The following is a 16,333-nucleotide window of genomic DNA, read 5'->3' as shown; positions in this document are numbered from 1 at the left end:
CCTTAAACAGACAAAAAACAAACCAAAATAAAATTTACAAGTGGTAACAATGGGTGATTTTTTCTTCTACATTTCTGGTGTCTTCTAAATTTGCTGTGATGAATATGAATTGCATTTATAATGGAACAGACAAACTTTTGTATAATTATATTTTAAATGGATTTAAAAAAACAACTCAAGTAACCCTGGTGCAAGTATTAACAGCTATTTTTCTTAATGGCTTTAATCAACCTGTTGGATAAAGGAGACCCTCCAGAATCAGAAACTACAGTAGGCTCACAATCAAAGTAGGGGAGCAACGTTGTTATTTGTAAAGCCCAACAGAAATGCCCACCAGAGAGGAAACCTCTCGGTGCCCTGCGGGGGCGGGCAGCAGGGATGACCACATTCCCCGGATGGGACGCTGAGGCGCTGGCACTCAGGGCACTCATGGGGTAGAAGAGAGTTCAGAGCAGAGAAGCAGGAGAGAGCCATCGGGAAGCGCTCAGGGTTTGTCAGGGGAGTGGTGATAGAAAAGCTGAAAAGTGATTTAAAAGAGCTGAAAAGGAGCTTAGGACCAAAGGGCAAACAGCACCCACGTCATGCTGAGCATCTGGGCACGCCACCCTGCCTCTCCACGCCCGTGACCTCCACCCCATTTAAATCACATGCTGTCACCCCTGCCTGGCCTTTCCCCTCCCCTCTCACCTGCCTCCTGTCCATTCCACACATGGCTCTCAGGACGATCTTCCAAAAGCACCGTTTTGATCATGATTTGGACTTACACAGTTTCCACAGTGACCTTTACCGGCAAACTAACTTGCAAGAACCTATAATAGGCTTCAAGCCTCCTCTTGGTCAGCTGACCTATCTGAGCCTTTGTTTCTTGCCCCTGAAAATGCTGATTATCACATCTATCTCACAGAGACCCTAGAAGGACTACAAAAGATAACACATTATCTTAGGCTTTCTAACACAAGGGCTTTGGGAGCTAAGACGATTGGAAACGGCTGAATGTGAGTGAAACACAGGTGTTCCTCCCCTCCGTCCACTGCAACACAACAGGATCTGATTTTGAGGAGGTTTGAGACTGAGCAATACAGAGGACCGCTAACTGTTAAGGTACCTCAGATGCTTTTAGAAATAGTAGGCACTTGGGACTTTCACAATTTTTTTCTCTAGCATTTACTGTATTTCAGCAAATCCAAGATACATCAACCCTAAGATACATTATTCCGTGCACACCAAGGTTTTTCTAGAAGATACCTTGAAATGTTATAAGAAGCTTTCTGATTTCAGAGGTTTTAAAACTTGGGGAAAATAGGCATCCTCGGACTGATGAAATATGTAATATGTAACGTGTATGTATGATGTAATATGAAAGATGTAATATGGTTATGTACATGCCTGACCATAGCCAGAAGTTTCTTTTTTGCCCAGCCTGTCTCATCTTTCTATTCACTCTGGCACCTGAGACTGGGCCCTACATGGAGTACTTGCTGCAATGATGACAATAAAGATCGTAGCTAATATGTATGGACCACTTTCCATGCAATGCTACAACTTCATATGAATTAACCCTCAAAACAACTTGTATTGGTTGTTTTGGTGAGTACTATTTTTAATCCCACTTTGCAGGTAAGAGTACTGAGGCTTAGAGGGACAGAGGGATTAAATAACTCAACAGAGTTAGGAAAGGGAACTGCTAGGATTATAAACCCAAGTCTGCCTAAGGATCGATCTCGACTGTCTAAACCACTGTGCCACGTTGTCCTGAAGGATGGTCAGGCAAGAAGGTGTGAAAGCCAGGTCAGAATTAAAGAGAAGAATGGTCAAGAGTTTTGGAGATGAAGGGACTTTAAGATCGGGGTTATGGATTTTATGAGAAGAGTTACTTATAATCTTCAGTTTGAGGTCTTCTGACTGACTTTCCCATTCCTATAATTTGGGGCGTAGGCTTTATGCTCCAGGAGTCTGAATTTTATTTGGCCCAAGGAACTCAACGTGAGAACACTGTTTTCTTCCTTAAGATTCAGAATCCAGACACCTTGTTGCACCGATTTTTTTCACACTTTAAATCATATTTTAAAAATACATTTGATAACAAGCATTTGATTTAACATATTTCCCCCAAGTTGACTTTGAATAGTCTATACATTTCCCCTTCACTTTTCTATCACAGACACAAAAAATAAATACAGAACTCTCCAGAACCGCTCACCTTCACTTTCTTATTCCTTCATGATATTCCCTAATGAACTGGGACCCAAACCTGTCTTTCTGCTGGGGCTCCTGCATCCACATTTTATAATTGGATGGGAAAGTGAGGTGGAGGAGGCTGCAAGAATACTGATTGCTGCGGGGAATAAAAATAAAGGGCATTTTCCAGCTCCAAAGATCAGAGCACAAACTGTTCATTCTCCCAAGAGTTAAAGCAGCAAAACGTAAAAGCATCTCAACACAAGAAAATATGGCCATGGTTTCAAGGCACTGCATTCCAGAAGCAAAGATTGCCCTTTACCTAGTGGATCTGTCACTGTACCATCTGGTACACGGGGTCACCAACTTTCAGGCTTCCAATTTTTTCCACCGAATAATACATCCCAAAAAGTGGGGATGACTGGTAAATTGGCTTCTCGGAAGGATCACACAGGCGGTAGCTGAAAGAAGCAAAAATTCACCCTTAGGCACACAGAGGAAATAATCTAAGTGCTCTCAGTGGAATTCAAGCGTTCATTCTCAGGTTCTGTATAAATAAGCAGCAAGCCTTTTCTAAAATGTGGACAGAGAAGTCTTGGCAATTAGTCAAACTGCAAATAATCCTGGTTTTTCTAGAAGTATCCTGAGAGTCTAAACAGCTTTTCTATGGCTTCGTTTTGAGCCCAAAAGAAGAAACTTGTACGTGTTACTTAAAATAAATACTTTGTTTGCATGTGTACTTCCAGCTTCACAACTCATGGAAATAAATGCCCGTACAATCTCAAAATGGACCTGCCCTGAACTCCAGGCTTCCTCAACAATTCTCATATTCTTGATATTGATTCTATCAAATAAATGTGAGTTGCAATAAAAATAAAATGACTCGAGGTCTTAATTTGGAAATACACATGTAAAGGTTATTAAAAATTGATGTGAGAGAGACAAAAATTGCAAAATGTAGGATTATACAATTAAAAATTTGTCCAAAGCACTCGAAGATCCATCTAGAAAAAAAAGAGAAAGCCACAAGTACTCACGTACATTAAACAACAGACACAAAACGAGCAGAGAACAGAAAGTTGCCCAGACAGAGCACCTACAGCCATAAGCGGTTCAAAGGATGGGGATAATATAAAAATACACTGGACACGTGGATGTTCTACCTTTTCAGGGTTTCCAGTGGCTCCTTCCTGTTGATCACTCCGGTATCTGGGTCCACCGTGGTCATAATGCACCTGTCACACGATAACAAAGGGTTAGGGGACAGTTAAGAACCGTTGAGCATGCCGCGCCCCAGAGAGTCCTTACCTGGGACAAGCCAAGACCTTTTTCATTTCTACGTCGCCAATGAGGAGTTCACCCCAGGTGTCCTAGGAGAAAAGGAAAAGGTATTTTTTGAATTAAGGCTTCAACAGTCTTTATAGCAGTTTATTCTTTGGCTGGTCCTATGAAGCTAGCAGAAGAAAGCAGTGCAAGAGGATGCCACGAAGTATTCCCCCAAAAGGACTTAAATGGAGGCAGTGTGTTGGTGAGACCAGGATCTAGCCCTTGACTTGGTCTCAGGAGCCTGCCCCTTTCAGCACAGCAAAAATAGATCTTCTCTAGGGGGTAGTTTGCCATGAGGACCGTAAACAACTCCAGGTCAAGGTAATGATATATAATGAGAAGCGGAAAGCTTGCAAGACTGCCCACTCTTTCCTTTTGCTAAGCTACAATGGAAGCCAAGTTACAATCTGATGGTTCTTTGATGAGTGGGACATGACCCAAGAAAAGTCAGTTCTGAGACTCATCCATCCAGCACCTCCACCTCCGCAGAGCGGCAGCCTGCCCCCGGCTCTGGCCAGTCATGGCCGCCGGCCCTGCTTTGCTTTCCCACCCTTGAACCGTGGTAGGTCCTGCCAACGTCTGCCTCAGGGCTTCCATCAAACCTCACGACTTTGAGGGAGGTACTCTTATGGTCTCATTTTTACACAAAGATAAGGAGGCAAAGAGAGATTAAAAACTTTTCTCAGGGTTGCAGCAGCTAAGTTTGAAAACCTTTCTGATTCTGAAGCAGGACTTTTAAACACCCAGCTTCTAATTATACCTATCTATATATCTATCTACACACACACATACATACATACATATATACACACATATATGGAGGTTATACAGATTACATTATATATACATATATACACATACATATGCACATTTATATACGAGGAGGGTATGTTACAGGTCTCTCTTGCTAACAGGAAAGCCATCTATCTGCAAAGCTTGAATTTCACAGGACAATCCTTTGTCCAGGCCGCCGGAGGAGAGGCGGGAGGCATCGGGGAATGGGGCTTCACTCCAGGCTCCAAAAACCAACAGTACTTATAACTAGATGCAAAAAAAAAAAATGACCCTTGAAAAATTGTTTCCTGATCTCAACCCACGTGAGGTTTTCGGAGACCGTGGGTCTAACGGATTTGGTGAGAAATCAGCCTCCAAGTGAGTCAATGAGGCATCTATTCCTCTCACCCGCTGGGCTCACTCCCCCAGGGACAGGAGAGGAGAGCAGTCTGTCCCGGCAGGAAGCAGGGCAGAGCAGGGCGTGGGGCCTCTCATGTAACATTTCCCCCTCGTCACTGATGACCAGGCTCCAATCATGCTAGGGTCCTCCTTCAGGGATACACTAACCCCCCAGGGCCTATAGGGGTGATTCAGCCAAGGCACAAAAGGAAGTCCAGTACCTAACTGGGTCTTCCCAACTCAGAAATCTCCTGCGGGATATGACTGAAGTAAGGAGGTCTCTGTGAATGCCCTGGGTTCCCAGTCATCATTTATGAAACTGTTCCTGTGCGGAAATAAACTCCGCGTTCCAAACAACCCGTTGAGGGGTGAACTATGCAACCCTTGTAAAAGGCAAACCCACATTACGTAAAATGGAATCTCTATAGCCTAGCCAGGACTTTTTACAAGCAATGTTCAAACGCAAAACTGCAAGACAGCCATAGTGCCTAGCTAACCTCCTGGAGGAAGGTGGAATATGACCAGTAATAACAGCTCCTGCCTCGGAAAGTGATGGGTCTTGTGGTACCCTGGCCTGGAAGCGGCTAAAAAGGCTGGACGCACTTCGCCACACGAGGGCGCTGCGGCCACAGGAACGTGAGCCCATCAGGCAGTTCGGGCCGAACCACGCCCCCCCTCAGCTTTCCAAGTAGCCCCCCACCCCCGCCAACGTTCAATTTCTTTTTACAAGGGCTGAGCAATCTCATATTTCAAAACAACGTTATCTGTGGAAAGTCGGCCTCGTGACTATGATATAAAGCAGGAAGTCTGAAAAGTTCAGTTAGGTTTCCTAGTTTAACAAAACATGTAATCTGCTCAACGCTATTACACAACTGAAGTACCCAGTTTAGAATAACAAATTACCCGTTTTCATGTGAATTGTATGAAGCCCCCCAAATGCCAGTTCTAATTACCTCCTAAAATATTAATCAGTTTATATGATAACATCACCCATCCTGATCTGATTGTCAGCATTTTTGTGTAAAGCCTTATTTGCAGTAAAAAAAAAAATGCACTAAGCAAATTAATTTAAATGAAATTATTAATTATGTTATTAGAGAAAATAATAATACATTTTAAATTATTGAAAAACTAAATTTAAATTAAATAGTATAGGAAATTAAATTTTCCGTTACATTCTACTAGGCACCCGAAGTGTCTTCCCTAAGCACAGAAACAGCTCCAAGAGCTTACAGCTCCCCCTGCTGGTAAGCAGCCTCTCTGCAGTCTGGCAAAATCCAGGCCATTTAGAACGAACACAGAAAAAACCATGGAGTTTTTGAGATGGAAGAAGAAAGGAAAGGAAGAAAGAAAGCAGGGAGAAAGGGGAAAGTACTATACATAAAGGGCTCAGCTTGTGGAAGAATCCTGAGAATTTACTATTAATTTGCAGGCATTTTGTAAACACTAAATTAAGACTACATGGTTTCCTATCACAAGAAGCATCCAGAGAAAGACATAAAAGAAGGGCTTGGAGTGGTTGGTGAGGAACACACAGAACAGCACAGGGGAGGAAGTCTGTTTATTGGAGACCTTCACTGGAGTGCATACAGGCATGTGCCCAGAAAAACACTAAAGGTACGCCAGGAGATTAATCTCTCTCTCTCTCCATATGGCTATACACACACAGCTATATACATATATTTAGAGAGAGGTAATAGCTATATAGAGAGAATATTTATCCATCATTCTCTATATATGTTATGGTTCTCTCTATATATGTTTTATGATTATATACATATATACTTGTGGCTATACACACACATACACATGTATACATGGATATATACATATATTTGTAGAGAGGAAATAGATATATATCTATATATTCCATCTTTTTCTATGGATATATATATATATAGAGAGAGAGAGAGAGAGAGGAGAGTGCCAGGTGAGAATGTAGGCCCAGGTAAGCTCTTGAATAACCAACTAACCATAGACAGACAAGGCATTTGAAAGTAAGAAGGAAAGACAGAGGGCAAAAGCCTGAGTGGGTCTGCTGTTCCGTGGTCTACAAAGGAATTCTTCTGAAGAGCACAGATCAGATCAGCAGTTCTAATCAGACCAACAACTACAGAGCCTTTGGGCACCTACACCTCAGGCCCTGCTCGCCTACTATCACCTGAGCCCTTCCCCTCCCAAATCTCAGATACATGATCAGTGCTTTCCTTCCGCTGCCCCTGATTCTTTAATGGCTACTCATCAGTTCATTATACTGTGTCATACATACAATTGTTGGAAGAAGTTTTAAGCTATGTTGGGATAATTCAAAGGAATGAATAAGTAAATAAAATTTTTGTCTAGAAATCTTTAAGTAATTTTCTGGCTTGGTATCAATGACTGGACAAGATTACCATAGGCTCAGAAAGTCATCTACTAGAGGCTGGCTATATGCATGCAGACTTACTGTTTGGGCATTAGAAAGGAGGGTGTGAATCTACATTTATTAACGCTGAATAATGTTCAAGATGTTGCTGAGGGAAAAAAGCACACCTAGATATATATACTACATGTAGGATGATTCCATCTATGTAAAAAAAATCTGTATAAATACCTGTGTGTATATATTTATAGCAATATATTTGGAAGGCTCCTCAAGTTTAAATAGTATTATTTGCTTTTTTATAATAAATGTTTCTTTTATTTTTTTCGTTTTACTTTTTATACGAAGCATTATAATCCCAACAACACATTTAAAAAAATCATTTTAGTCTAGAAAGTTTCTCAGATTCTTTCTGACAACAAATACATGGTGTCTTATCCAACACCAATTCTGCAATTCTTTGACACCAACTGCTGTCCAACAATTTAACTCAATTCTGGTACTAACTGCTGTGAGTTAGCACAGACCCCATGGGTTCAGGGCTCAGTCCCACAAGACTGCCCCACTTCAGACGCCAGCTGCAAGTCCCAAGTCTCCCATACTTCTGACCAACCAGCTATAAATCAAGGGTTCCCATGACCCCCTCTGAGGTTCCATATTTTGCTAGAAGAGCTCACAGAATTCAGGAAAGTGCTTTACAATTACCAGTTTATTATAAAGAATACAATTCGGGAACAGTCAAATGGAAGAGATGCACAGGGCAAGGTATGGGGGAAGGGCACACGCAGAGCTTCTGTGCCATCCCCAAATGCACCACCCTCCCAGCACCCTGATGTGTCACCAATCAGGGAGCTCTCCAAACCCCATCGTTTAGGTGTTTTATGGTGGTTTCATTACTTAGGCATGATTGATTAAATCATTAAACTCAACCTCCAGCCCCTCTCCCCTCCCTGGAAGTCTGGGGTGGGGCTGAATGTTCCACACTGTAATCATGTCTTGGTCTTTCTGGTGACCAAGCTCCCTCCTGAAGCTATCGACCTGCCTCACCCATCCTGACACTCACCTCATTACCATAAACTTAGGTGTGATTGAAAGGGGCTTGTTATTAACAAAAAACGTTCCTATCACCCTTGTCAGTCAGGAAATTCCAAGGGTTTTAGGAGCTGTGACAGGAACAGGGGACAAAGACCAAATAGATATTTCCCATTACACCGCACAGTTAAGCTATCTCAATCCAAAAATCTGTTTCTCTATTTTTAAGGTACACAAGCAAAATGATATTCTTTAATGTCCTGTTTGAATCTCCCTATAAAGAAACCCCATGGCATTCTTCCTACAACGAGATCCCTGTACACACACATACCTTGCACTGCGTGCTCCTCTCTCTGGGCTCCAGAGAAAGCTCCGGAGAAACATAACATGGTTATGTTCCCAGTACCACAGCCCTTCTCCTACTGAGCCCTACGTCCTGCTTCGTCCTGAGACCCTTGTAGGCAGACACAGTGAGGTCACTTTGGTAATCTTAGCATCCATCTCAGAGATTAGCACCCAGGAAGCCCTCAATAAATGTTTGTTGCCAACAGGAATGTTGATATGATATGAACTTGCAGGAAATGTTTCCTTAGCCGAAGTAAAACTCTACCTCATGGTCAAACTTCTTTCACAGACTGACTAACACTGGATGCCATACACTGAGAATTACCAATTTACATGAGACGTGACTTTTCACTTACCAGATAAGTCAAGATTATAGGCATCAATGCTGGCAGGAGTACAAGAAAAAGGGCATACTTCCACTGAGCTTGTGGGAATATAGATTGGTGCAGGGTTTCTGCAAAGCAATTTGGCAATGTATATGGAGAGCCTTTAAAGTGCTGATTCAGCATTTCTGAAGAGTAAATGTAGAAATGTAGACAGAGACTGTTTTACAGAGCTGTTCATTATTCGTGTAAGGGGAAATGGAAAATAGCCTAAATGCCCGATGATACAGGAATGGCTAAATAAGTTATTGCATAGTTCTGTGATGCACAAATATGGAACTATGAAAACTATGCTGACGAGGAATTTGTAAAGATAAGAGATGTGTTTGCCGTATGCCATGAAGTGAAAATGGTGGAATTCAGAATGATCTACACAATATCATACAAACAATATTGGAAACACAATAAAATGTTATTGCTGGTTACTTTTTGACAGTAGGATGGTGAGGGAGTTTTACTCCTTTAAATTTTTCTGTATTTTTCTAACTGTATACAGAGGATGTGGTACTTTAAAAAATTACTTTTACAATCAGAAAAAAATTAACTGTATCTTAAAAAGATTCTTGAATTAAATCATCAAGAAGCTTTCTATTTCTCTGCAGCCCTGGTTCCAGATGCCCTCAAGGCTTTCTCCTGACCCCGTGTTTGAGCAACCCCGTGCAAAGAAGTAAATCACTTCATCCTCACAGCGGCTGGTGTATGCTCCTACAGAATTACGGGAGATACATTTCTGTTAACCTAAATGCATAATAAATGTGCCAGGAGGAAGTTGCTCTTTGGAGGCACTTGGACTTGGAAAATCCAGGCAGAAGGGAAGGACTTCCCAAAGCTGGATAAAGCCAGCAAAGCTAGCTTCCGTTCCCTGGAGAGGTCACCTACTTTTCGGAACACCAGTAACAGGCTACAAAAAAGGAAAGAAGAGACCTTGAGATGTGGCTCTTCCTCTCTCTCTGATGTGTATTCGCGGGGGGATACTTTGCGGGGCTGTTGTGGCTGCTCGTGTCCCATCCACACGCCAGGCTCCTCTCAGGGAGGTTAGGGTCCTGAGGATTCCAGTGCTTCATGGACAATAAGAGATCCCAGTCTCCCCTTGGGGTTCAGCTTCTGACTGAGATGCTGGGGGTCCCACACCCACCAACAGCAGGGTCTGGGAGAGGCAGCCGCCAGCCCTGATTCCCAAGGGCAGCAGCCTGGGCTGCTCTTCAGCATCTGGGTCCAGGTGTGTGAATCTCAGCCTTCAGGAGGACATGGAGGGAAAGGGTTGGGTGTATGGGGGGGTGGGTCCATCCGATGACTCCTACCCGCCTCTACAATACCTTCTCTGCTTCAACATCTGTCTTCGATGGGCTCATCTCTAGGGTTGTTTTGTAAAGCACATGGCCACTCCTTACTCGTGATGTTCAAATGTGTATGTCTGTGCGATCATACCTGCTCAAAGGGAATGCCCATGTACTACTGTCATCGAAGGCTTTTATTTCCTCCTTGGTCTGCAAAATAACATACTTAGAGGTGGGTAAGATATGATGAACAAAATTCAATGGTCACATCCCTGCCCCTTGTTGAATTCAGTTCAACAAGATCTTACATACTCAAGGGCTTGTGCATTCAGGACCAAGGATAAACGAGAAAAAGCACAGTGAGGCGAGTCTTGAGAAATAGACCTCATGCAATTGTTAGGAAGATTAAAATGTGTTTGTTAACTTACTTTTTTTTAAAAGTTGGAATATAGTATGTGCAACATTAGTGTTTGTTTTAAAAAAAGCCAACTAACATACATCCAGAAAAACTCTAATTAGAAAAGACACATGTACCCCAATGTTCAGAGCAGCACTATTCACAGTAGCCAAGACATGGAAACAACCTAAGTGTCCATTGACAGATGAATGGATAAAGAAGATGTGATACATATATGCAATGGAATATTACTCAGCCATGAAAACAAATGAAATAATGCCATTTGCAACAACATGCATGGACCTAGAGATCATCATACTTAAGTGAAGTAAGTCAGACAGAGAAAGACAAATATCATACGATATCACTTAAATGTGGAATCCAAAATATGATACAAATGGACTTATTTACAAAACAGAAATAAACTCACAGACATAGAAAACAAACTTACGATTACCAAAGGGGAAAGGGAGGGAGGGATAAATTAGGAATTTGGGATTAACAGATAGACACCACTATGTATAAAATTGATAAACAACAAGGTCCTACTGTAGAGCACAGGGGACTATATTCAATATCTTATAATAAACTATAATGGAAAAGAACATGAAAAAGAATATATATATACATATATATGTGTATAACTGAATCACTTTGCTGTACACCAGAAACGAACACAACATTGTAAATCAATTATACTTCGATAAAAAAAGCCAACAAAAGAGGTCATGTCAGAGAGGGGGTCTGAGAGACCTTTGTGGTAAAGTGCCTTTTTGACCACACACACACACACACACACACACACACACACACACACACACTCACACTCACACATTAACAGAGAGAAGAAAAAGGCAACAGGAATTGTACAACTCTAGGGCTGCAAAGAACCTTTAAAATCCTTTAGTAAAACTTGTCCACTTTAAGATCAGAAAATGTTGCTCTAGCAGGTTAAGGTCAAACTCACAGAGACAGAAGGACCACGTGGCCCTCCTGGTCTCCAGCCACGTGCAGCTCCTGCTGATTAGCACCTTGCTCCCAAGGAAAACCCCAGGCCAGAGGGTCTCTGCCCTGGCTCAAGCCAGAGTCACCAGGGGGCTTCAAAAAGCTCCTCTGCCCAGACTGCAGCTGGAACCTGGGATGGGGATTGTTCCAGTGTGGGAACCACAGCCCAAGCTGATCTCTACGCATCCCCTCCCACTCTAAGTCCACTTGTCTTCCTGCTGCGGGCTTTCAGGGGTGTTTCATTTACTGCGCGGGTGCAGTGATGGAAAGGGCTCTGTGAGGCTGTACAGAAGCCCCAGGAAGCATCCTCCAGTTTGTCCTTGATACGAGAGGGGCCGAAGTTCTCTAGGGTTTGGCTTCACATGCTTCTGTTCTCTCTTTCTCAGCCCCTAAAAGTCTCTGTGGCAAATATTTCGAGTTACTGAGATGGAAACAAAAAAAGCAAATGTATAAGGAGATGTCCTTGAGTAAAGGCACTAACTCCGTCGGCAAATTCTTCAGGAATGTGACTATATTACTGCTCCCTCCACCCAGGACTCCTGTCTCCCATGTGCTCATCATGTTAGCTTTTCTAAATCAGGACTGATTTACCTGAGGTCCTTGCTTGAGGCTCCTATCAAAATGGGGATGTCAAAAAAAAAAAAAAAAAAAAAGTGGGGATGTCAGAAAAGCTCCCCAGATGAGAACAGGGACCCCTTACTTGACAGGCATGCCGTAAAGGGATGAGGGGAGCCCCTGAAGACCACCACATGCGTACAACACCGAGAGTAAAGCCTAAGGTCAACTATGGACTTTGGGTGATTATGATGTCAGTATAGGTCCATCCTTGGTAAAAAAAAAAAAAAATGTATCTCTCTAGTGAGTGATGTTGATAATGGGGGAGGCTACACGTGTGAGGGCAAGGTGTATATGGGAAATGGTCAACTAGAGATAAGAAGCATTGGTCAATCTTATTACTTTCAAACTTGATTGCTCTACGTTCCCAGAATTCAAACACACTACACTGGACCAAAGGAAGCCGCTTTTTAAAATCTGCTTACTATTCTGAGTTACAAAGTAAAAGTACAAAGTGCTTTGGGTCACAAAAAGTAAATGTTGCACAATGCATCCTCTTATCACTCTATGATTCTGCAATAGATAATGGCCTGAATTTTTGTACCATGCTTAGGTTTGCTATATTTTTTATTATTAGTTGGTCTATGAAATATTTACCTGCATTATCATTTTACATTAATATTTAACAGAATCCCACTAATTGGAAGGGTTATAGTTGTGTGATGGTGCCCGGTAGACAGGTTAACTCGTCAGGCCCTTAACGCTTTGTCTTCTTAAGTTAAGGGAGAATAAATCAGCAACATTAGCATCATTTTATAGTAAAGAGTTTTTAATGTGCATTTCCAGAGGACTCTTCTATTCAAATAAGAGTATTCTACCTTATGCACTATTTCTGTAAGCCCATCCATCACAATGCGGGACTAAACGGACTTGGGAGAACAAGGTCACTTAACATTAAAAAAAAAAAAAGACTCCACCCGCTCAAATTGCCTAAGAGAATACGGTTAGGTTTACATCAGCCTTAGGTTCAGTTTAACAAGTTAGAGGTGAGCAAAAATTCTTAGTTGACAAGTTACAGAAAAGCAAAAATTCTTTAGCCGGGAATGGGATTATCTTTTCTTCTTATTCCTCTGGTTCAAGATCTTAAACTAAAATTATTATCCTCAGGGGAGACAAATCAAGAAAAATTGTATTCCCTAAAAGAAAGTTTCTCAGAAAAGAATGGGCCAGTTACAGGAGTGCTGTGCAAGAATTTTTGCTTCCTGGACTAATTTCTAATCAGTCCTTAGTAACTTGCATTATTAACACTGAGTCTAATTTCATTCGGTGTTTAACAAGTGTCTAATGACTCCATACCTCTGTACCCTCTGTTCATCAGCATGGGAAAGGAGAACAGGGGAGAAATAGGTGGGTTTACTGGGAATTTCGCTAATGAGGCTTGAGCCTCAAGCCCCAGACCCTTTCGAGACCCTGCACTTAATTTTGGTTTTGATATTTTCTTTTCTTAAATAGCACCCTCAAATTTTATCCACTTCAGGTCACACCAAATCTAGATTATTCCTAGGGAGAAATCAAGTCTCTTCTCTCAAGGAGCTGATGGTCCAAGAATGTCAGCACCCCTTTTTCTCCCACCCCCTCCGTAACCCTTGCCCCCTCACCTCTCCTAAATCAACGCTTCCTCAGGCACTGTTTGCCCAAGATTCACCTGGGATGGTGCTGCCGACACAGTCACAGGCATATCACGATTCTGATGCAGGTTTCAGGTAAGTCCTGCTAATCTCCCTCTTCTGGGGATGAAGCATGGCACTGATATTTCTGCCTCAGTTTCCCTAACTTTCCATGCACTTTCTAGAGAGTGGCCAGAGTCATATCGTGCAAATCATAATACCGTGCAATTCGGCAATATTTCTTGGATGAATGCAAACAATAATTAGTTCCTCATTCAAAATCATTACCGCAGTATAAAATCCAAACTCCCCGGCATGCTGGCCTTCAGGCAGCTCCAGGTCCACCCTCCTTCTGCCACTTCTCCTTTACCCCCAGTGTCCCTATGATTCTGAAATGCTCCCAGGCACCCTTAATGTAATGGCCTGTCGTGCTTTTAGGCCTCCCAACTGGTGGCCTCCTTTACCCACCATGACCCTCACTCCCCCTCGTCAGCACACACAACTACGCAGCATGGCCTCTGGGTAGCTTGATTTGACCCCTCTCTGACCCCACACCCCCCTTCTCCAGGCAGATTTAGGCATCCCTACTTCTAAGCATCCTTGGCACCTGCTAAGCATGTGCATTAAAGTACTCCTCACGCTGGGCTGTCATTGCCTCCTGGCCATTCTTCTCCTGTTGGGAAATTCTGAAGGGCAGGATCTGTATCTTTTTATCTCTGTATCCAGGGCCCTTATTATGGACCACAGTGCCTGGCCCATGATAGATGATCAATTAAGATAACATTTTTTTAAAATGTAGAGAGAAATTAAAGAAATTAGATAACAAACAACAGGATAATATCAACAAGTAGACAACTTCTGTATACATTGCTATTTCTTTCATTATCAAGTAATATGAAGTACCTCCATGTGCACGGATTTATACTAGCCTCCACGCAAAGGTTTACCCTAAAAAGCAAGCTTTACCAGCAAATAGGGGCACATTTCACTCACACAAAAAAACGTGTGGTCACCCAAGGGAGCAAAGAATTGATAAGGTATTCAAGAGCCTCTCCCCTCAGAGTTAACTACTTGGAATCTCTAGACTGGAACCATGACCTCTGCTCCTCAGAAGCTGGAGTTGCAAGTCTTGGGTTCTAATCCAAAGCCACCACTTCCACGCCTGACAAGCTGCGTAACACCTGCAAGCTTCTGTTTCCTTATTAAAAAGGAGAAAATAGCACAGACTTCACAGACTGTAGGCTTTGATCCTAAGGATCGAATTAAGTAATTTGCATGAAGCCGTTCATTGGTTCTGTGCCTGACACCCAGTAAACACCCAGCAAATGGTATTTGTTGTTGTTATTTCCTGTGCTTACAAAGTTGAGCTGACTCCCGATGTTTAATACGATTCCTGGTCCTTCTTATTACAGAGCAACACCCAGCTCTATGTATTTCTTGTACAGATCGCAGGTTACAACTGGGTTCTGATGTGGCTGTCCTTTTACGGCTACAAGGGGCTGAGTCTTTGGAGGGTGGAAATTTCTAGTTTCAACTACTTAGGGGAGTATATGGGTCCTCTGGGAGAGAAATCAGGCCAAGCATGGAATGTCCCCAGGTCCTGGTTCACAGGCAGATCTCCTATATCCTCCTAGCCTCCACTTTGGGGTCTGGGGCTTCCAGAAGCCTCAGATCTTTGAGCACCCCTGGATGCTACAGGAAAGGGAGAGATGGCTGTTCTCTTCATCTTTTTTCTTTTTCCCCCATTAGTTATCTCTGAGCTATGATTAGACATTCTAGCCTTGTCCCAGACTTGCTCCAATGTGGAGTTGCCATTGCTTGCTTTGGGGCCTGAGCACTGAAGAGAGTGAACAGCAGCCCCCTGAGGCCAGCGAGGTGATGACAGCAGCAGTAATAAGTGAACAACTCCACACAAGGCGAAGGTGATCCTTGGAGGAGGAGAGCCTCCCCAGCTGCCAACCTCGGAGGGGCTGACTTGGCACTGCCTAAGGAGCACATCTGGGCATCAAGCATAAAAGCAGCAAGCCGCTTACCTCCTCAAAAGCTTTGCTGCCTGCCACCACGATATTTGGCCTGAAATTGTCCATTTTCACTTTCTTCTCCAGCCTGGTATTCAGATCTTCCAGGGAGGCTTCTGAGAGGATCATAATGGGGCCGCAGTCCGGGTAGGCCACCTGTGCCAAGGACACAGCACGATCACGCCTTGCTGCCCGTGGAATGGCTCAGACCAACTGCACAACTAAGCAAAACCCAGAAGCAAAACCACCTGAGCGCAGAAGGGGAGAGTGGTGTTCAGGAAGGATAGGTGACACTGAGGGCTTGGAAACGGCCAGGTCAGGGTTCCTGCCCACCCTGGTCGCAGGTGGGGCTCCCCATCCACACACTGAAGGCAGCAGCCAGGCTCAGGTCCAATGTTACCCTCCAGCCACATCTCTTGTTCTTCCCTCAGGCGCCCAGCAGTGAGCCCCTTGCCACATCATCAACATCACCGGACAGGGCAAGGGTCTCCTGCCAATCAGCTATGCTCTAGCCATGATTTCCTTCAGCAGCACCGTTCACTCACATGCATCTATTAAGCACCAACTGTATATTAGGCACTGTTCTAGGTGGGGAAATAGCAGTGAACACAGCAG

The 16,333-nt window shown here is 43.2% G+C and overlaps 1 protein-coding gene across 1 annotated transcript in view; it reads right to left on the bottom strand.

Moving 5' to 3' along the window:
• The window catches only part of MTARC2 (mitochondrial amidoxime reducing component 2), a 33,130-nt gene that overhangs the window by 2,754 nt on the left and 14,043 nt on the right, over window positions 1-16,333 (bottom strand). Inside the window, exons 4-7 of the mRNA XM_082427534.1 lie at window positions 15,734-15,874; window positions 3,487-3,548; window positions 3,342-3,413; window positions 2,501-2,639 (exon numbers count right to left, since the gene is read on the bottom strand). Of these exons, the coding sequence (XP_082283660.1) occupies window positions 2,513-2,639; window positions 3,342-3,413; window positions 3,487-3,548; window positions 15,734-15,874 (402 nt within the window). The 3' untranslated portion in view covers window positions 2,501-2,512. The remainder of the gene's footprint in view (window positions 1-2,500; window positions 2,640-3,341; window positions 3,414-3,486; window positions 3,549-15,733; window positions 15,875-16,333) is intronic.

This window comes from Balaenoptera physalus, assembly GCF_965194825.1.
Source record: "Balaenoptera physalus genome assembly, chromosome: 1".
Taxonomy (NCBI): domain Eukaryota; kingdom Metazoa; phylum Chordata; class Mammalia; order Artiodactyla; family Balaenopteridae; genus Balaenoptera; species Balaenoptera physalus.
This window is presented reverse-complemented; position numbering and strand designations above follow the sequence as displayed.